Source organism: Salmo salar, chromosome ssa22 (genome assembly GCF_905237065.1).
Source record: "Salmo salar chromosome ssa22, Ssal_v3.1, whole genome shotgun sequence".
Taxonomy (NCBI): Eukaryota; Metazoa; Chordata; class Actinopteri; order Salmoniformes; family Salmonidae; genus Salmo; species Salmo salar.
In genome coordinates, this window is record NC_059463.1 from 650,857 (window position 1) to 674,302 (window position 23,446).

Below are 23,446 nucleotides of genomic sequence, written 5' to 3' on the forward strand. Positions count from 1 at the left end.
TAAAAACGGAAGAAACCCCCCCCCCAGCTCAATCAAAAACCGTCTACCTATAGCAGAGCGCTTTGGTTGCCATATAGGGCTGCAGCTTTGGCTCTTCCTCTCTGCTGTTGAGCAACACACCCACCTTGGGATTCGGGTTCCTATTGGCTGCCACTCCCGGTGGCTGTGAGAGCCTATGGGTTTCCTCTCACACGGGGCAGGAACATTCTCAGCCAATTGGAATCGTAAGGTGGAAGATTGGCATGGGAACTCATGAATATTACAAAAGGGCAAATGACGGCTACTTAAATTCAAGTTCACACCTATCGTTCCCTCCTTCTCTGTCCCTGTCCAAAGCCAGGCAGTAACAACCATACAGCGACCACGACTGAACGATCCAGAAGAAGACAATCATGTCCGAGAAACTGCCCTTCAAAGTTGGTCAGTATGAATTTACATTTATTTCTATTCTTTATCATACACGCGATCTTCAAGTCCTTCATTTATTGTGGATTACCGGGTGGCTAGCCGGCTAATGCTGTCGCGTAGCATTGATTTTAGCCTTCAATTGGCTAGCTAGTGCGTAATTTGTCTGACTCTAAAATAACTTAGTTAGCAAACATTTTATCTTTGGACATTTAGCTAACAAAACATTTGCACAGGTATTTATAAACGTGAATAATCCAGTTGAGGTGGAACACATGGTCCATTTCCCTGCTGCCTTCTTGTTATACATAATTTTTTTTACAACGCTTTGCCCATGCATAACCGCTAACAGAAATTGAAGAATGTAAATTACATAATTTGGTAAAATGCAAGTTTTGTTACAGAACGAATAGAATCGGCATGACGAACATAACACTGGCCCGCAAGCATGGTTTCATTCAGAATACGTATTTCTAAGTTGTTGGTAGTTGTAGTCCATTTAGTCGAGTTTGGTGCTTTCGTTCATATTCGGAACTTGGTAGTAAAACTACATAACCTAAATGTCAGCGTGTGGAGCCGCCAGTTTTCATTGATTGACAGGCAGTCTGGCACAGCAGGCAAAGCAGGGCACTATAACAGTGTGCTATTGTTTCTGCACTAAATCCATACTGAGTTTTTTTTTTTATGGTTCAATTTTGGAGGGAATTGGGCACAAGTTAAGATTTGTTGAGATAAAAAAAATGCCCGTCATTATAAATAAGAATGTGTTCTTAACTGACTTTCCTAATTAAATGAAGGTAAAATAAAACAATTCTAAGCTTCTGACTTTGGTGACAATGACTACACTTGTTTGAAAGTACCTATGTATGAAGGGGAAAAATCCCCACACTTGCTTGGAAGGGTTCGATGAAGTGACACTACAGTATGTAACCATTTAGTATTTCACCTTTCTACCAGTCTGTGTCTTAATTGGTTACATAACATTTTAAAACGTCTCACCTAGTATTTTTCAGTCCTCACTTGTCACCTTGACACTTTAAACATTTTTTTTGTAATAGATGAGGGAAAGTTAATCAATGGCTTGATGGTTAGTGCCCTAACCATGACCCCTGCATGACCACTTTAAATGTAAAATTCAATTGGGGGGGTGTCCAAGGTACCAAGGAAAATTGCTTGATGGCTGCCTTAGACTTTGTTCCACAATTTTCTTGGTCAGAGTTGCCCAAACGATACTTTTAGCATTGTATCATTCACTCAATATGTATACTAGGCCTATTTCATTTTTTTTATTCCACTTATAAAAAATGATCTCAAAACATCCTGGAATAATATCCATGGCTACGTTTGAGCAGCCTATGTTTTGCCTCAGTCTTGATAGTTTTGCAGGGTGTGGACTTATTTTGGACACTTGACGCAAGCTGGACTGCTCCAGTTCAGTGTGGTTGTTTGCAGTTGGCACATATTCTGGCTCACCGCATCTGACTGGCGTACAGGAGTAAGGTTCAGTTTAACTCTAACCTAGTGGTGTATACCCTTTTATTTTTTTTATTTTTTTGGCTTTTTTTTTCGCCTTTATTTAACCAGGTAGGCAAGTTGAGAACAAGTTCTCATTTACAATTGCGACCTGGCCAAGATAAACAGCTGGCACCCCATGGGTTCTCAGTTGATTGTACTGATCACAGCTGGCTCCCTTGTGAACAATAAATCCAGATTCTTTGTTTAATCCCAACGCTTTGTCTTTCGATGCGGGTTTGGAAACCTTTGGAGCTATCATAAGCGAGAATCTTTTAAATACAAAATATACGTTCTGTGTGCAGTTTAGATACATTTACTATGTGACATCTTATCACCTTGCGCTCAAATTTCCATTGGACCATTGATTTCCTCTTTCTGAAAATACAGCCAGGTGCAACATTTCTAATCTGTGTACAGTAAGTGTATTGTATTTGAACAATTGTTTCTTGCTTATATGAAAGTTTGACACATTTGGAATTTAACTATCATGTCCGAGGCATATTTGCGTTTTTATACAGAGCGTTTAGGCAGCGTCGGAGAGTTTTGAAATCCCCTGTGGCGGCTGACTGTCTATTCACAAAGCAGTAATGTTCAGTAACATTTACCGTCTATTTGAATGTGCTTTGTTCAGTTAGGAGACCTCTGAAGAGCACAGTGTTGGATTGCAGCTGTTAAGACCCAGTAGTCGGTGGAAGCTGCAACTGATGTTGACTCCCAAACGCGTTCAGCCAGTGCAAAGCAGCTGCCAGTGTCTTATTTTAAGACAAACTACTCTCACTGTCAGCCCGCTCTCCTAAACCACAGCTTGATCTCAATAGATCATGAGATGACCACTCGCAATGAGTTTTGGTTAAATTGCTAATTCTTTCAAATCAATGGCCACGAAGTGAAGGAGATGCTAAGGGATGGAAATGATCATGGACGGTTTAGACTTGATCAACCTATACTGAATTTTTTTTTTAGATGCGACAATTTCAAAGATTTGGCTGAGTTAGTTCATATAAGGAAATCAGTCCACTGAAATAAATAAATTAGAACCTAATCTATGGATTTCACATGGCTGGGCAGGGGCACAGTCATGTCCCCCATCCTCTTACGATCCCACAATTGAAGAAGCTAGATGTGGAAGTCCTGGGCTGGTGTTACATGTGCTCTGCGGTTGGGAGGCCGGTTAGACGTACTGCCAAATTCTCTAAAACTATGTTGGAGGTGGCTTATGGTAGAGAAATGAACATTAACTTCTATGGGCTGCGTGGGACCTGCGGGACACAGCCAGTGAAATATCAGGGCGGCAAATTCAAAACAACAATCTCCTCATAATTCTAATTTCTCAAACATACAACTATTTTACACCATTTTAAAGATGCATCTCTCCTTAATCCAACCACATTGTCCGATTTCAAAAAGGCTTTACGGCGAAAGCATAAAGTTAGATTATGTTAGGACAGTGCCAACACAAGAAAAACCACAGCCATTTTCCAAGCAGGAGAGGGGGTCACAAAAACTAGAAATACAGCTAAAATGAAGCACTAACCTTTGACGATCTTCATCAGATGGCACTCATAGGACTTCATGTTACACAATACATGTATGTTTTGCTCGATAAAGTTCATATTTATATCCAAAAACCCCATTTTACATTGGCGCGTGATGTTCAGAAAATATTTTGCCTCAAACTTCCGTTGAATGAGCACAACAATTTACAAAAATACTCATAAACGTTGATAAAATATTAAACTGTTATTCAAAGAATTATAGATTAACATCTTAATGCAACCGCTGTGACAGATTTAAAAAAAGCTTCACGGTGAAAGCACACTTTGCAATAATCTGAGTACGGCGCTCAGAAAAATACATCAGGCAATATTGGAGTCATCTAAAATCATAAATAGCATTAAATATTCACTTACCTTTGATCTTCATCAGAAGGCACTTACAGGAATCCCAGGTCCACAATAAATGTTTAGTTCTAAAAAGTCCATAATTTGTCATTTGCGCATTCAGTAAGCTACTCCAAATGTAGGAAGCGCGGCCAAAATTTCACGACGAAGTCAAAAAATGTTATATTTACGTTCGTAGAAACATGTCAAATGTTGTATAGCATCAATCTTTACGGCCTTTTTAACAAAACTTCAATAATATTCCAACCGGACGATTCCAATGTCTTGAAAAACGTTATGGAACACAGCTACATCATGTGAATGCGCGCCAATGAACTCGTGCTTTCCTGAGTCGCCAACTTCCCGGCCTTCTTGTTCGCTCTCTGTTCACTGCAAAAGCCTGAAACAAGGTTCTAAAGACTGTTGACATCTAGTGGAAGCGTTAGGAAGTGCAAAATGAACCCTAAGTCACTGTGTTAGATAGGCAATGACTTGAAAAGACTACGAGCATCAGATTTCACACTTACTGGTTGGATTTCTCAGGTTTCTGCCTGCCATATGAGTTCTGTTATAGTCACAGACATCATTCAAACAGTTTTACAAACTTCAGAGTGTTTTCATTCCAAACATACTAATAATTTGCCAATATTTGACTCTGGGCCCGAGTATTAGGCAGTTTACTCTGGGCACACTTCTCATCCGAAATCGAAAATACTGCCCTCTATACCTTAAAAAGTTAAGCTCTGTGGCAACAGCTCTAGTGGACTTTCCATGCCAATTGCACGCTCCCCGAACTTGACATGTGGCATTGTGTTGTGACAACTGCACATTTTACTGGCCTTTTATTGTCCGCAGCACAAGGTGCACCTATGTAATGAACATGCTGTTTAATCATCTACTTAATCTATTCACCTGACAGGTGTGACATATCTTGACAAAGGGTAAAATGCTTACTAACAGGGATGTAAACAGATCTGTGCACAACATCTGAGAGAAATGTGCCTTTTGCGAGTATGGAACATTTCTGGGATCTTCTTTCAGCTCATGAAACATGGGACCAGCACTTTACGGTTTGCCTTTAGATTTTTGTTCAGTATACATAATCTCAGTTATTCAGAAGTAGCTGAACTTGGACTTAAAGTGATAGTTTACTCAAATAAAAGTTCAGAACCCCAAATATTTGAAGGATAAACTCTGGCTTATTTGAGCACTTTAGAAGGTGCATACCCTTTTCTAACTAACATTGAGGTCTGAGAAGCTCTGATATGTTGAACTATCACTTAATCAACATGCAGAACCTGTTTATTTATGAATGTATTTTTCCCCCTCCGTAGCTGACATCAGCCTGGCGGAGTGGGGTCGCAAAGCTATCGACATTGCAGAGAACGAGATGCCCGGCCTGATGAAGATGAGGGAGATGTACGGCCAGTCCAAGCCCCTGAAGGGTGCCCGCATTGCAGGCTGCCTCCACATGACCCTGCAGACCGCCGTGCTCATTGAGACCCTCACTGCCCTTGGAGCCGAGGTGAGAGACACACTTCCATGCAGTCTTCCTCTAAGGTTTGACTAGATACTTTCCTGCACACTGCATGTAGCCTCAAGTGTCACTTGTGTACTTTAAATGCTAACATCTTGGTCTGTTGACCTTCATCACATTATCTGACAAAGAACTGTTCTATTTCAAATAAAAGTGAAACTTTGTGTGAGCAGTGTGCTGGAACGTCTTGTATTGGGTTAGGACTCTGGTCAGGCATAACGAGTTCATCCTGGGTTCTGAGTTATGTCTCGAACAGATTCTTTTGGTTGGTCATATTAGAATTGGAAAGCAGGTCTCAATCTTGCAGGTTTGAAAATCACTGCAAGAAGGGAAATGAAACTTATTTGAATAAGACCCTCTTTTGGCAAAGACGCAGCTAAACCTTAGCTTGTTTTTGCTAAGGCATCATGACCGTGGGAATGGAGAAGTCCACACAAGTGTTTCGGTTGACCGTGTCAACTAAATGTAAGTCACTGTGGATTTGCCCCTGTGGTAGCCATCCACCACAACACTTTAGATTAATTTGGTCAGCCCAAAGTCCAACTCATTCAGTTGGATTAAGCAGATGCTAATTTGATCTCAATAAATGTGAATTGTTAGTTGAATCTTGATGGTGAACATTACATTTCCATTTTTTGTATTGATGCAACTGTCAAGTGTCATTGACCGAGTCGCTTATGAAAATGTCCAGGCCTACACTGCATTCGGAAAGTATTCAGACCCCTTGACTTTTCCACATTTTGTTACGTTACAGCCTTATTCTAAAATGTATTAAAACACATTATTTCAGCAATCTACACACAATACCCAATAATGACAAAGCCAAAACGTTACAGCCATATTCAAAAATGGATTAAGTAGTTTTCCTCAGTCTGCACACAATAACCTATTTTTACTTTGTCATTACAGGGTAAGACATTTTTGAAAAAGTTTTTAATACAATCACATTTACCGGTATTCAGACCCTTTACTCTAGAGGTCGACCGATTTTATGATTTTTCAACGCTGATACCGATTACTGGAGGACCAAAAAAAGCCGATGCCGATTTTTCTTTATTTGTAATAATGACAATTACAACTATACTGAATGAACACTCTTTTATTTTAACTTAATATAATAAATCAATAAAATCAATTTAGCCTCAAATAAATAATGAAACATGTTCAATTTGGTTTCAATAATGCAAAACACAAAGTGTTGGGAGAAGAAAGTAAAAGTGCAATATGTGCCATATAAAAAAAGCTAATGTTTAAGTTCCTTGCTCAGAACATATGAAAGCTGGTGGTTCCTTTTAACATGAGTCTTCAATATTCCCAGGTAAGAAGTTCTAGGTTGTAGTTATTATAGGACTATTTCTCTCTATACCATTTGTATTTCATATACCTTTGACTATTGGATGTTCTTATAGGCACTTTAGTATTGTCAGTTTAACAGTATAGCTTCCGTCCCTCTCCTCGCCCCTACCTGGGCTCAAACCAGGAACACATCGAAAACAGCCACCCTCGAAGCATCGTTATCCATTGCTCCTCAAATGCCTTGGCCCTTGCAGAGCAAGGGGAACAACTACTTCAAGGTCTCAGAGCGAGTGCTGTCACCGATTGAAACGCTAACTAGCTAGCCATTTCACATCGGTTACACCAGCCTAATCTCGGGAGTTGATAGTCTTGAAGTCATAAACAGCTCAATGCTTGAAGAGCTGCTGGCAAAAGCACGAAAGTGCTGTTTGAATGAATGCTTTCGAGCCTGCTGCTGCCTACCACCGCTCAGTCAGACTGCTCTATCAAATCATAGACTTAATTATAACATAATAACACACAGAAATACGAGCCTTAGGTCATTAATATGGTCAAATCCGGAAACGTATTATTTGGAAAACAAAACATTATTTCAGTGAAATACGGAACCGTTCCATATTTTATCTAACGGGTGGCATCCCTAAGTCTAAATATTGCTGTTACATTGAAGGTTGTACAATGTTATGTCATAATTATGTACAATTCTGGCAAATTAATTTGTTTTTGTTAGGTATAAATGGTCTTCACACAGTTCGCAACGAGCCAGGCGGCCCAAACTGCTGCATTTACCCTGACTGCTTGCACGGAACGCAAGAGAAGTGACACAATTTCCCTAGTTAAAAGAATGTCATGTTAGCAGGCCATATTAACTAACTAAATATGCAGGTTTAAAAATATATACTTGTGTATTGATTTTAAGAAAGGCATTGTTGTTTATGGTTAGGTACACATTGGAGCAACGACAGTGCTTTTTTTCGCAAATGTGCTTGTTAAATCATCACCCGCTTGGAGAAGTAGGCTATGATTTGATGAGAAATTAACAGGCACCGCATCGATTATATGCAACGCACGACACGCTAGATAAACTAGTAATATCATCAACCATGTGTAGTTAACTAGTGATTATGTTAAGACTGATTTGTTTTTTATAAAATAAGTTTAATGCTAGCTAGCAACTTACCTTGGCTTCTTGCTGCACTCGCGTAACAGGTAGTCAGCCTGCCACGCAGGCCCCTCGTGGAGTGCAATGTAAGGCGGGGTTAGAGCGTTGGACTAGTAACCGGAAGGTTGCAAAAACGAATCCCAGAGGTGACAAGGTAAAAATCTGTCGTTCTGCCCCTGAACAAGGCAGTTAACCCACCGTTCCTAGGCCGTCATTGACAATAAGAATGTGTTCTTAACTGACTTGCCTAGTTAAATAATGGTAAAAGAAATCGGCCACAATCTGTGTCCAAAAAATGCCGATTACCGATTGTTATGGAAGCTTGAAATCGGCCATTCCGATTAATCAGTCGACCTCTACTTTACTCACTACTTTGTTGAAGCATCTTTGTTAGCGATTAGTCTTCTTGGGTATGACGCTACAAGCTTGGCACACCTGTATTTGGGGAGTTTCTCCCATTCTCTGCAGATCCTCAAGTTTTGTCAGGTTGAATGGGGAGTGTCGTTTCACAACTATTTTTAGGTTTTAGAGATTTTCAATCGGGTTCAAGTCCGGGCTCTGGCTGGGTCCCTCAAGGATATTCAGAAACTTGTCTCAAAGCCACTCCTGCGTTGTCTTGGCCACAGAGGAACTCTAGAGCTCTGTAAGTGACCATTGGGTTCTTGGTCGTATCCCTGACCAAGGCCCTTCCAAACTTCTTCCATTTAAGAATGATAGTGGCCGCTGTTATTGGGGATGTTCAATGCTGCGTACATTTATTTTTTTATTTATTTTTTTTGTACCCTTCCCCCAGATCTGTGCCCCGACACAATCCTCTCTTGGAGCTCTACTGACAATTCCTTCGACCTCATGGCTTAGTTTCTGTTTTGACATGCACTGTCAACTGTGGGACCTTTTTTTAAATGGACAGGTGTGCCTTTCCAAATCATGTCCGGTCAATTGCATTTACCACAAGTGGTCTGCAAGTTGTGGAAACATCTCTCAAGGATGGTCAATGGAAACAGGATGCACCTGAGCTTTGTATTTAATTTAATTTTTTGATCTGCAAAAATTTCTAAACCTGTATTCTTTGTCATTGTGTGTAGATTGAGGACAAAGTACTTAATCCATCTTAGAATAAGGCTGTAATGTTACAAAATGTAGAAAAAGGGAACGGGTGTGATTCATTTCTGAATGCACTATACATGCATGCACTCACTACCGGTCAAAAGTTTTAGAACACACTCATTCAACGGTTTTTATTTATTTGTACTATTTTCTACATTGTAGAATAATAGTGAAGACGATTAAATAACACATGGAATCATGTGTTAAACAAATAAATATATTTTAGATTCTTCAAAGTAGCCAAACTTTGCCTTGATGACAGCTTTGCACACTTGGCATTCTCTCAACCAGTTTCATCAGGTCGTCACTTGGAATGCATTTCAATTAACTGGTGTGGTTTAAGTTAATTTGTGGAACTTCTTTCCTTAATTCGTTTGAGCCAATCGGTTGTGTTGTGACAAGATAGTCAATCTTCTGTATATCCCGCCCTTCCTATTTGGTAAAAGACCAAGTCCACATTTTAAGGGTGAGAACAGCTCAAATAAGCAAAGTGAAACGACAGTCTGTCATTACTTTAAGACATGAAGGTCAGTCAATATGGAAAATTGAGAACTTTGACAGTTTCAAGTGCAGTCGCAAAAACCAACAGGCGCTATGATGAAATAGTAAAAAATTAAATTAACAAACCCTTGAATGAGTAGATGTTATAAAACTTTTGACGTATGTCTGTATGTATCTGACGTCTAGCCCGTGGTAACAGTAGCAACCTCCTTCCCCACTCACTGCACCAAGTGAGCACAATTTAAATGGACTCGTTATCTGTCAGTAAGCAATGTTCTGAGAATTACAAAAGGACTTGTGTGGGAGTGCGTACTGAGTGTCCTAGTCAACCTGTGACCGTTTATCTCTTTTGTAGGTTCAATGGTCCAGCTGCAATATCTTCTCCACTCAGGACCACGCCGCTTCAGCCATTGCCAAAACTGGTGTTCCAGGTACACACAACTGTTTGTTTATAATACCCCAAGACCTGCTCTGTGTTTAGCACTGGTTTCTACCGGCTCTCACTTGGCCCTTGTGCAACAGTAAGAGAAGGCAGACCAGAAGTACACAAGGGTCCTCAATTGATCTTTTAAGGCCTATGGGGCAGAGTGTTCTGCTAAATAAGCCTGTTGTTCACCCTCTATACACTGGTATCATGTGATAGATAGATATATATATATATATATCACACTCGATAAAGTAGAACATTCATTTTTCCTTAAATGGGGAGTGTTGCATAGTCCAATTTTATTTAATTCAGGAGAACGCCTATATTCCTTGCTTAACATTCATCCTAGGATGTCTCTCTGAGATGTCACCATTGCTTAGCGCAACATTATCCTGGCAGTCATGTCAATCTGAAGTTCAAGAGGATATTTCCTGTGTGGTTTTCCAAATGTAATGACGTAACACTCGAGTGGTGTTCTGGGTGAGAAGTTACGAGGTGTCTGCATCAGTGGGATGCTTAATTGGTTTGAGCTATAGCCAGGTTTCAGCCGCTCGCTGTTCAAAGCCTCGAATGGCATAGGTTGACGTGATTCCTGAGTAACACTTTTCCAGGCGTGATCCGTAGCCCAGTGTGACTGTGGGGGGGGGACCTGGAACGCGCCCATTATGTGTCAAATGAGTTTTGGAAAGCTCTTCACACTTCAGTTAACGACAGTAGTTGGATTTGTCAAGGAATTTGATCATAAGCCAAGAATGTATTACTTGTTTCACTAAAAAGAACTTCACCTAATGGATAAAATGTTAGATGAAAATGAATGTTCCAATTGGTAGTGCCTTTTTAGAACGTTTTCTTCTGCTTCATGCCTATAGACCACAACCCTTGTCTCTGCCATTGCAAAGCAGTCTCTCCTCAACTCTGATTCTTTCATTGCAGTGTACGCCTGGAAGGGCATGACCGATGAGGAGTATGTGTGGTGCATTGAGCAGACCATCTACTGGAAGGATGGCCAGCCCCTCAACATGATCCTGGACGATGGCGGTGACCTTACCAACATGGTCCACAAGAAGTACCCCAAACTGCTGTCAGGTACGGGAGCTAGCTACCTCTGACAACCGTCAGGGCCTCACAGATGGGGCAGCTTCATTAATGAAACAAGGCACTGTATTGTTACACCTTACAGATCTGCAAACATTAAAGGTATAGGGAGGAAAATAGGATTTACTGGTCCCAATTTGCTCCCTCCCCCTTGGCCCCACCAGATCTGGGTAGGTTTAATAAAGTTGTCTAGTGGTTGAGCGCCAATTTTGCTTTCAGTGTAATTGAGTCCGCAGACTCGCTAGTCCGGCATCCCATTGTGACATAGCTAGGCTGCTCTGAGACCACCATCCATGGGGATGCACATCCCAAAATCCCCAACCAAACAGGGTTCCACGTACACATCTATTCATTTGAATGTGGTGACGGTTGGAGAAGTGGCCTGAGCAGTGCTGAGAATACCAAAAGTATGAAAGCCAACTGGTCCAATATTCTAGGACACTGCTGTGCATACACGTTTTGGACTCTGATGTTTACAGATCTGTGAAGTGTCTGAGGGTTAGTTGGGACTTGCCTTGGCTTATGGGTGTTTTGAGGCACTGTGCTTTTACTGGTGCTTTCTGCATTGTCCACTAGTGTTGCTGCAGGTAGGAAATATCGAAGATCTATTATATTGACAAGATAGTAGTGACTGCTCTAACAATGGAAATGCATGTTCTCAAAGATGAAAGGCGAGATCAGGTGAGAGCCTTCTAGCCAATGAGAGGGCAGATACGAGTGAGTGAACAAGTACAACTAAGTTAATTTCTCTTGAGTCGGAATGGTGCTATGCCGGTGTTGTGCCGAAAATCTCCCCCCTGCCAGAATTCCCCCCCCCCTCGTGTGAACGCGCACACTCAATTCTTCATTCCTGCGACTTGCTTGCTAGTTGAGATTTCTAGCTACCAAAATGATTATGAAGTGTGCCAGGCCTTGCAGTCCCAAGATAGGTGGGGACCCCCCCCACTAATTTCCTTAAATTTTGTAACTAGTCAAATACTTTCGGTGGCACACATCAGTTAAATACTTTCTATAGAACAAACTTCATCAGGATAGGCAACCGAAATGAATAATTAATGTATGTGTGTTATATTAAACAGAGGAAGTAAAATGCAGGCAGGCAAACATTTCAGAACATCTACTAATCGAATAAGACATGGGAGAGATGACAAATTTTGGCAAAGATTTATTTATAGACTAATACACCCGATACAAATAGCCAAACCTAAAACTGCAGACATTACTAGTGCCTTCCCCACGACCAAACCGCCATAAAATTAAAATGAAACGCAGCGTAACGTGATCATTGACAGCTGACTTGAAGGACACAAATAAAACATGCTTTCTGCTACTAAGATCAGTGAAATGTCGGCTAAACTGACAACTGAGTGAAGAGCAGAAATCCCAACTAGCAAGCAAGTTGCAGGAATGAAAAACTGAGTGTGTGTTCATGCGGGATGGGGTGGTTCTGGCAGGGGCGAGATTTTTGGAACACCGTTCCTCAAGTTATAATGCGTTAGTTGCTCACTGGACCCTGGCAATCTGTGTGAAATGTTAACTAACTGTTTTCCCTTACGCTCTGCCTGAAAGAGATCCATTATGCCAACAAAGGGTATCATGCTCAGCTGGCACATAGTAGAATAGCTGTACACAGGCAGAAAGTGTAAGATGTTTTTGTTGTGTTGAACTTCACAGTAACACGTGAGTGAGGCGGATAATAAAAAAAAAATATATATATATATACTCGGTGAACGTTTATTTTTCCACACATGTAGCCTTGTGCACTTGATCGACGTCACCTATAGTGGCCACTATATAATAGAGCAACAATAGAATGCCTGTTTCATTCTATTTCTACTTTGTTTTTTTCACAAGTGCAATATTTAGGTGTGTTTGGTCACGCGTTCTATTATAAGGGTTGTCATGGCTAACTGCAATATTAGTGGATTTTTCTCAAGACTTCAGTGTCATTTGCAGTAAAGTTTAGGCAACAAATTACATTGCTTTCTTTACATTTTTTTTAATAAAGTGGTTCACATTAACCACTTTATTTTACACAGACTGATCATGTAGATCGTATTTGTTTAATTAGTTAAAACCTGCATTTCCCCCGAGCAGGGATAATTGTTTGTTTTTGCATGTTTCAGTGCAAAAGTCACCTTTTTGTCCCTCACCAGTTTTCATCCCTGGGTGAGGCTTTTTAGCTGGCATTTACTTAACAATGGCTAACTGAACTTTTTAAACATTCTCATAAAGCAACAGTCTTTCTGAGTTTGATTCTGATCACCAGAAGTCTTTGTCACACTCCTGAGCGAAACACTAGACTACATTAACATAACACTGGCTGCCCACTAATGTGGGTTGTCTTAATGGAAATGAACTGTAAGATCAGTGATTTTACACCTTGATTTTCTCAAGCTGATCCCCTCCAAAGGACTTAGTGTAGCTAAAAATAAGTAAATTAGGGGAGAGTCAATGAAATCAACCGTAAAAATATATTGTAGTGAATTTGGGGAATAATCTGGTTGGAAGTGAGCTGGCAACCAGAGGGTTGTTGGGATCAAATCCTAGATGCCATTGCCTGCCAGTGTCCCCTTGAGCAAGACACTTAACCCCCCACAACAACAGCTCCCTGGGCACCCAGTGTGGCAGCCCCCGCACCTCTCAAACTTGTACATTGGATTTGGAAAGTATTCTCCTTCACTCTTTCTACGTTTTGTTACTTTACAGCCTTATTCTAAAATGGATTAAATATTTTTTTCCCCCTCAATCTACACACTACCCCATAATGACAAAGCAAAAACAGGTTTGTATTAAAAAAATTAATTAGGGCATTTACATAAGTATTCAGACCTTTTATTTGGTTGAAGCACATTTGGCTGTGATTACAGCTTAGTCTTCTTGGGTATGACGCTACAAGCTTGGCTCACCTGTATTTGCAGCGCTTCCCATTTATTTTCTGCAGATCCTTTCACGCTTTGTCATGTTGGATGGGGAATGTCGCTGCACAGCTATTTTCAGGTCTCCAGAGATGTTTGATCGGGTTCAATTCCGGGCTCTGGCTGGGCCCCTCAAGACTTGTCCCAAAACCACTCCTGCTCTGTCTTGGTTGTGTGCTTAGGGTCGTTGTCCTGTTGGAAGGTGAACCTTCGCCCCAGTCTGAGGACCTGCTCTGGAGCGGGTTTTCATCAAGGAGCACTCTGTACTTTGCTCCGTTCATCTTTCCCTCGACCCTGACTAGTCTCCCAGTCCCTGCCACTGGAAAAACATCCCCTCAGCATGATGCTGCCGCCACCATGCTTCACCGTAGGGATGGTGCCAGGGTTCCTACAGACGGGTTGCTTGGCTTTCAGCTCAAAGATCAAATCTTGGTTTCATCAGACCGGAGAATCTTGTTCCTCGTGGTCTGAGTCCTTGAGGTATGTTTTGGAAAACTCCAAGTGGGCTGTCATGTGCATACCACCCTGCATCCCACTGCTGGCTTGCTTCTGAAGCTAAGCAGGGGTTGGTCCTGGTCAGTCCCTGGATGGGAGACCAGATGCTGCTGGAAGTGGTGTTGGAGGGCCAGTAGGAGGCACTCTTTCCTCTGGTCTAAAAAAAATATCCCAACGCCCCAGGGCAGTGATTGGGGACGCTGCCCTGTGTAGGGTGCTGTCTTTTGGTTGGGACGTTAAACGGGTGTCCTGACTCTGAGGGTCATTAAAGATCCCATTGCACTTATCGTAAGCGTAGGGGTGTTAACCCCGGTGTCCTGGCTAAATTCCCAATCTGGCCCTCATACCATCACGGCTGTCTAATCATCCCCAGCTTACAATTGGCTCATTCATCCCCCTCCTCTCCCCTGAAACTATTCCCCAGGTCGTTGCTGTAAATGAGAATGTGTTCTCAGTCACCTTACCTGGTAAAATAAAAAATTTAACTGAGGAGTGGCTTCCATCTTCCATGGTCCCGTGTGGCTCAGTTGGTAGAGCATGGTGTTTGCAACGCCAGGGTTGTGGGTTCGTTTCCCACGGGGGACCAGTACGGAGAAGAAAAAAAATATGTATGAAATGTATGCATTCACTACTGTAAGTTGCTCTGGATAAGAGCGTCTGCTAAATGATCTACCATAAATGCCTGATTGGTAGAGTGCTGCAGAGATGGGAGAACCTACCAGAAGGTAGATCATTTCCACAGAGGAACTCTAGAGCTGTCAGTGACCTTCGGGTACATGGGATTTGGTCAGGGAGGTGACCTTCTCCCCTGATTGCTCAGTTTGTCTGGATGGCCAGCTCTAGGGGGAGTCTTGGTGGTTCCAAATGTCTTCCATTTAAGAATGGAGGCCACTGTGTTCTTAGGGACCTTCAATGCTGCAAATATTTTTTGGTACCCTTCCCCAGATCGGTGCCTCAACACAATCCTTTTCTGAGCTCTACGCACCATTCCTTTGATCAATTTATTTTTTACAATTTAAAAAAAATGGTTTTATTTTTTTTGCTCTGAAATGCACTGTCAACTGTTGGACCTTATATAGACAGGTGCGTGTGCCTTCCCAAATAATGTCCAAGCAATTGAATTTACCACAGATGTTTTTACCAAGTTGTAAAAACATCTCTAGCATGATCAATGAAAACCAGATGCACCTGAGCTCAATTTCAAGTCATAGCAAAGGGTCTGAATACTTATGTAAATAAGGTATTTCTGTTTTATTTATTTTTTTATTATTTTTTTTGAATTCATTTGCAGACATTTCTAAACCTTTTTTTTTTTTTTCTTTGTCATTATGGGGTATTGTGTGTAGATTGAGAATAATTTATTCAGTTTTAGAATAAGGCTAATTTAACAATGTGGAAAGTTAAGAGGTCTGAATATTTGCCTACTGTACTTGTCTTTTCAGAGGGGTTTGGGTAAAAGCGTAAGTCAAATTTCAGTTGGCCCTCTTCATTTTAATCCTGGTCGGTGATACCCCCCCCCTGAATTTGCAACATTGGTGTAAAAAGTGGGTCGTGGGGGGGGCACTCTCTTCCGAACAACTGGGGTGGTGTAGCAACCATGACCCGACGTCTAATGAGTCTGTCAATAGGTTCAAACCTCTTGGTTTAACCGTTAAGGTTTTGTAAAGACAGTTGCTGGGCCTGGGTTTGTGTCCTGGTTGGGGCTACCCACCGAAATTGCTCCAATTTACTGTACTTCCATGGTTGGTTTCATTGACTCTCCCCTTTAACTGCCCCTAATTTGACCTATTTTCAGCTACAACTTCCAAGTCTGTTGGCGAGGATCCGCTTGAGCATATTAAGGTGAAAAATCCCTGATCTACAAGTGGGATTGCCCAATTTCGAGTCAAGTTTTACAATGTATTTTTTGCAAGGGTCGTACTGCTGTAATTGTCTCCAGGGCTGTTGGTTGGAGTCTTGTACACTAGGTGGCAGCATTACTCCACAAAGCCTATACTGAGAGAACCTCATAACTAAAGGGATTTGGCAAGCAACATGCAGCAGGCACTCTAACAGTGACCATTAACTTAAATGCAGTACCGGGGGAATGTTACTTTGGATTGAAGACTTGATTGCTGTTTGTAATGTTAACTACTATGAATGGCAAGTTAACTCGGGAGAGATACGGCTATGGTCCTGATAATTTTCCACCATTGTTTTGGTGCCACGTACCAGATGTGAATGCCATGACAAATGGTCTTAATTTAACATTGTTTTGACCATGTTTGACAATGTTAATTGTCTCCCCTCAGGAATCAAGGGGGTGTCTGAGGAGACCACCACCGGGGTGCACAACCTGTACAAGATGATGAAGAACGGCGACCTCAAGATCCCAGCCATCAACGTCAACGACTCAGTCACCAAGGTAGACCCACTCGTCCTCCCATAGTAGAGCCATGCATACATCCTCTGCTCTTAATGGTGCCATTAAATTATGCTGGTGAATGCAATGTATTAAATGGGAGAGCAACATGTAGAATGTAAACTGAATTAATATAGATGGGTCATTAATAGAACTGATACAATTGCATGGTTTATCCAACCTTCGTTGGTTAGTATAAAATGCATTTATACTTGCGCATTTTGTAATGTTGCATCCTCTTGAGTAGGCAGCGGTACTAAGTTCCAATACAGTAACTCCCTCTCTTAATACCATCGCTCTTTCAGAGCAAGTTTGACAACCTGTACGGCTGCAGAGAGTCTCTGATTGATGGGATCAAACGGGCCACAGACGTGATGATCGCCGGGAAGGTGGCGGTTGTTGCCGGTTACGGTGATGTTGGCAAGGGCTGCGTTCAGGCCCTCCGTGGGTTTGGTGCCCGAGTCATCGTCACAGAGGTTGACCCCATCAACGCCCTGCAGGCTGCCATGGAGGGTCTGTACCTTTTTAAGTTTGGTTATATGACAACGTTATTGTTTGGATTTAATTTACATTATCCCAGGACGTTCTTGGAGATTCAACAGCTCATAGAAAGTAGGTTATAGGTGTGTGTTCCTTTATCTTGGGTGCCTGGCAAATAAAATTGAGAGAACTGTTTTTAAGTTCAGGGCCATGTTATAAGTGACGTGCCAATAATTTATGCTTTACCCCATCTCATTTGTTCACTGCAGCAGCGAGTTCACCTTTTACATTTGAGCTTAAGTTATTGATTACTAATTATACATTTTTGTCCATATTTTTTTTGGGGGGGGTTTCACCCCTTTTTTTCTCCCCAATTTCGTGGTATCCAATTGGTAGTAGTTACAGTCTTGTCTCATCGCTGCAACTCCCGTACGGACTCGGGAGAGGCGAGGGTGGAGAGCCATGCGTCCTCCAAGCCACACTGCTTTTTGACACAATGCACATCCAATCCGGAAGCCAGCCGCACCAATGTGTCAGATGAAACACCGTCTACCTGGCAACCATGTCAGTGTGCACTGCACCCTGCCCACCACAGGAGTCGCTAGTGCACGATGAGACAAGGATATCCCTGCCGGCCAAACCCATGGGCCTCCTCCGGCGACCGAGCCTGGGCTCGAACCCAGAATCTCTAGTGGCACAGCTAGCACTGCGATGCAGTGCCTTAGACCACTGCGCCACTCGGGAGGCCTTATTGTGTAGTATTTAATTGTATTTTGTGATAATGTTGTAGGATACGAAGTCACCACCATGGAGGAGGCTTGCAAGGAGGGAAACATCTTTGTAACCACCACTGGCTGTGAGGACATTCTTTTGGGCAAGTAGGTATCATTTTGGAGACCTGTAGAGCACCATGCAACTTGTGTTCAGCACTGTCTGATCAGAAGAACAGTTAAATCCTACCTCGTTATTATTCCTCAATTCAGTGATTCTATTCAACACACATGCATTGAGTAGAAGTTACCTCTAGGTACAGATCTCGGATCGGCTTATTCTCGCCTAATCCTTTTTGAAGATTGCCCACTAGCCTATAACCCTTCCCATTAGTGGAGGAAACTTAAAGCTGACCTGATGCTGCATTCACGTGCCATCAAACTGGGAATCTGAGTTTTAACATTAACTTAAGTTATTTAAGTAGAGCTTCCTATTGGTTGATTTTCATTCTTTCAAGTGGGGAAACTCGATCATCTTTCTACAACCAGTAGACATTTCTGAGTTTTTAGGGGCAACAGCATCCTTCTCTGAAATGCAACTGCTGCCGTGTCTACAACAGGACATTAATGTGTACACTGGTGTGTTCCCCAGACACTTTGAGCACATGAAAGACGACTCCATCGTTTGCAACATCGGCCACTTCGACTGTGAGATTGACATGAACTGGCTTAACGCCAACGCAGCCGAGAAGATAAACATCAAGCCACAGGTAAGACATGACATACAGAGCACATTTAGTGTGTGTGTGGTTAGTCTACAGTAATTTATCTCTTGAGTTTTGGCCATTGTCCTATACCAACGTTCTCCTCCCGCCAGGTGGACCGCTACCGCATGAAGAGTGGCCGCCACATCATCGTGCTGGCTGAGGGCAGATTGGTTAATCTGGGCTGTGCCATGGGTCACCCCAGCTTTGTCATGAGCAACTCCTTCACCAACCAGGTGTTGGCCCAGATTGAGCTGTGGAAGAACACCAGCAAGTACCCCCTGGGAGTTTACTTCCTGCCCAAGAAGGTGAGCCATTGAGCGAAGAAACGTTTCCAATTTCCACAAGATTGATGTGTATTATGTAGCTATGCGGTTGCGGGAACTAAAGTTGTGTTGCACTGTGAATTTGGCAGAACAAATGCTGCAATGCGTGCGCAATATGGCGCTCTAGTCTTGCGACTTATAGCGATAGTTTGTCACGACCTGTATATGTTGCAGGGTTTTAAAAAGGGTTCAATATTTTCAGTGCCTGGAGCTGTATACAGTTTATTAGGAAGAAATGTTGCGATAAGACATAGAAATCTTGAGTGGGGTATTCTCTAGAAAGCAAGCATTGTATCCAAAGTTGACCATGCTGTAACCCTTGATCGAAATGAACAGGTTTCAGACTGGAAAAATACCAGGTGGACACAAGTAGATTTTTGCAGTTCTGAGCATTAGACATGCATTTTTGCAGTTAGTATGTAATCAAGTATGCTCCATTAACATTACAGAGTAGCCTGTATTCAGTTTGCAGAACTGTGTAATGCATATTTTATTGATCTCTGCTTGAGTTGTTTTTAAAGGCAAATTCTGCCACTTTCAACCTATTCATTATCTCAGCACCATACCAGTGTCTCCATACAGTATGTGAAAATGGCGTGTTTCGTTGATCTGGTGTTAAGGTCAGGAGGTCCTAAAAAAAAAAAGGCTTCTGTCATCACCGGGTAGGATTAAAATGAAGAAAAACATTGATTTTTCAAAAACTGCAATGAGTTTCCTTGCTCCCCATGTCTCCACGAATCTTAGTGTTTGAAAATGATTGGGTAGAACTTTTCAATTTTATTTTCTACAAAATGTAAGTGTGTTCTGTTTTCACATATGTAAACACTGGTATTGTACTGAAAATTAAGTTGAAAAGTAGTGGAATTGCCCTTTAATGCTCGACTATTGACAGTCCTACCATCTGACTGGGAATTGGCAATTTCACTATCAAATTGTGTCCTTTAAGGCAGAATTGTTAATAGCCCATGTTGGATTTGGGCATCATTGCTTTCACTGTACATTTTAGATTTTTGGGCATAGTTTTTAATGTGTATATTATGTCTTGTGACTATTCAAAGAAATTGAAATTAGGCTAAATGGATTAATGATTACCTCTGAAATGGGTAGCCAAATGAGGCTCTCTGTACTTGGGGCAGAAATTTTGCATTACAGTGTCATTTTGCACTGAGTGACACATGGGTTGTGGTGAACATCTTAAGGCCTTTAACTGAAGCCATATGCTCAGAGCTGAGAGATATACTCATGAGAAGATGGGAACTAAGCCAGGGAAGGTTCTCTTGAGTGTCTGCCGACTAGCAGGAATTCTGTCCATAGCATCACGAACCGTACCCCATGTGATAAAAAACATTCCAGCTGCTAACTTAACCCATCCCTAAGAGGTCAACCTATTGCCATGAGAGAATGTGTTTTTATTTATTTTGTTTAAGAATACATGGTCTGTCAAATAGAAGAACCACCCCTCTGATATATCATTCTTCTGTTGCTAAAAACCTAATGTTCAGCCTTGTCTTGACGGCCTTGTTTTGACAGCTCCATTGGATTCTGTCTGCTCTTGGCATTGAGGCCAGTTTTGACATTTTTCCTGTGATTTTTGACCCAACTGCTTGGGAGCAACAAAGCATGTTAATTTTTTGTTTGGTGGGGTGAATGTGGTTTTGAGTGATTGAACCCCGTAACTAATCGACGTGTTTTGTCCCAGTGTAAGGAAACTTTTATTCAGAATTTGACTTGTGAAATCCTTTTCTCTTGTCTGCAGCTGGATGAGGAGGTGGCTGCTGCCCATCTTGACAAGCTCGGTGTCAAGCTGACCAAGCTTTCAGATAAGCAGGCCAAATACCTGGGACTGCCCCGCGAAGGACCCTTCAAGCCTGACCATTACCGCTATTGAGAAATGTAAGGAAGGTGGCCAAGCAGCGGCCCAGACTCATGGTGGGGGTCTGATGGTGGTATGGTGGCGCATGGACACGTGGGTTTGGGTAGGAGTCTTTTGGAGGTTAGGACATTTTTGCTAATGCTCTGCTTCAACTACCCTTTCAAATGTCTTGCCCGTTCTACATACCTTTTAGATTCCAACCAGAGCTCCTTCGCCTTTCAAGTAACAAGTGCTAAATTGCTTCTAAAGGCATTATTCTTGTTATAAATTGCATTCCCTCTTTGATCATGTAAAAAACTTGATGCTTTTAGTTGAAAATCCCCATACTATTCAAGTTTACATATACACCATAGCTAATATGGGAATAAGTGCTGGTTTCATATCATTGTCTTACGGAGAAACTCCGAAGTACCACCAAAGCAGTTCTTGCCTGTCTTAAAGAACACACTTACTCAGTTTCCCCATTTGCTTATTTTGTAAGTCTAGGATTCTGGCTGATGGGACAGAAAACGTCCAAGTGCTTTCCTGTTCTGTTTTCTTAGCGGAACTGTGACGAATGGGCTGTGGTCTGGTGGAACATATATGGCCATGTTTAACGGTTACGTTGTTTATCCCAAGTGTTGCATTTCCTACAGTACTTGCACTGAAATGTGATGCAATAAAGATACAATTTTACTGGCTTGTAATTCTCTTATTTTCAAAAAGGATGAACTTGTGTTCCATTGACGTATGGCAAACGCAAGAGTTGAAATAATGCAACGTATGCTGCAATGCAGAGAACAAAGGAGGGCAACTCAACCTGTCAGAATCCTCAATTGGAAACAATTGAAATTCTGCCAGCACACCATTGCTGCAGTTAATCTGCACATGGCAAATTGGAGCCGTGCAAAGCTATGCATTGGGGGATTATGCATGTGAACGTTATCAATGAAGCTAAATTTGCTCTGCAATATCAACATTTTGATTTAATGTAACTTGACTAATTGAATACCAGTTTCTTGCCGTTATTCCCTGTCCCCACCAACACTCATTGAACAACTCTGCCGTATACGTTTGAAGCATTTGGGTTTGAAACTGACCTGTTCTTAGTCAGGAAGAAGTGAATAAATAAATGCCAATTTCAAGGCTTGAAAATCTTACACTACAATCTGCTTACGGTCTGGAATTCTTGAACTACGTTGATCCAAGGTATACAGATACACTACCTTCGGAAAGTATTCAGACCTTTTGGCTTTTTACACATTTGTTAGGTTACAGCCTTATTCTCAGCAAAAAAAATCCTCAATCTACACACAATGCCCCATAATGATAACGCAAAAACAGGTTTTTAGACAATGTACATTTTTATTTAAAAAAACAGAATACTTGTGTAAATGTGAGACTCTTTATTCAGTACATTGTTGAACCTTTGGCAGCAATTAACAGCCTCATGTTAAGTTTGGCACAAGCTACAAGCTTGGCACATCTTTATATTGGGAGTTTCTCAATGCATTATGCACAGCTATTTTCAGGTCTCCGGAGATGCTCAAGGACATTCAGAGACTTGTCCCGAAGCCACTTCTGTGTCGTCTTGGCTGTGTGCTTAGAGTTGTTGTCCTGTTGGAAAGTGACCGTTCGCCCCAGTCTGAGGTCCTGAGTGCTCTGGAGCAGGTTTTCATCAAGGTTCTCTACTTTTCTCTGTTTAATCTTTGACTCCATCCTGACTGGTCTCCCAGTCCCTGCTGCTGAAACAGGCCACCACCATGCTTCACCGTAGGGATGGTGCCAGGTTTCCTCCAGATGTGATGCAGAAGAGTTCAATCTTGGTTTTATCAGACCAGAGAATCTTGTTTCTCATGGTCAGAGTCCCTTAGGTGCCTTTTGGCAAACTCCAAGCAGGCTTTCATGCCTTTTACTGAGGAGTGGCTTCCGTCTGGCCACTCTACCATGAAGGCCAGATTGGTGGGAGTGCTGCAGAAATGATTGTCCTTCTGGAAGTTTCTCCCATCTCCACAAAGGAACTCTAGAGCTCTGTCAGTGAGACCATCGGGTTCTTGGTCACCTCCCTGACCAAGGCCCTTCTCCCCTAATTGCTCAGTTTGGCTGGGCGGCCAGCTCTAGGAAGAGTCTTGGTTCCAAACTTCTTCCATTTAAGAATGATGGAGGCCACTGATCTTCAGTGCTGCAGAAGTTTCTTGGTACCCTTCCCCAGATCTGAGCCTCAACACAATACTGTCTTGGGGCTCTACACACAATTCCTTTGATCTCCATGGCTTCTTTTTTTTTTCTCTGACATGCACTGTCAACTGTGGGACCTTATATAGACAGGTGTGTGCCTTTTTCAAGTCATGTCCGATCAATTGAAGTTACCACGGGTGGACTCAATCATGTAGTAACAGCTCAAGGAGGATCAATGGAAACATGCTGCACCGGAGCTCAATTTCGAGTCTCCATAGCAAAGGGTCTGAATACTTAGGTAAATATGGTTACAAATTTGCATACAGCTCAACCTGTTTTCGCTTTGTCATTATGGGGTATTGTGTGTAGATTGCTGAGGATTTTTATTTAATCCATT

The 23,446-nt window shown here is 41.9% G+C and overlaps 1 protein-coding gene across 1 annotated transcript; it reads left to right on the top strand.

The window, feature by feature from the left end:
• Positions 1 to 328: 328 nt before the first annotated feature.
• Positions 329 to 21,567, top strand: LOC100194597 (adenosylhomocysteinase). The gene is given in 10 exon segments (NM_001142321.1): positions 329 to 420; positions 5,135 to 5,325; positions 9,759 to 9,834; positions 10,764 to 10,916; positions 16,630 to 16,742; positions 17,045 to 17,252; positions 18,010 to 18,097; positions 18,582 to 18,699; positions 18,807 to 19,001; positions 20,776 to 21,567. Coding segments are annotated over 10 exon segments (1,302 nt in total). The 5' UTR covers positions 329 to 392; the 3' UTR covers positions 20,908 to 21,567.
• The last annotated feature ends 1,879 nt before the right edge of the window (positions 21,568 to 23,446 follow it).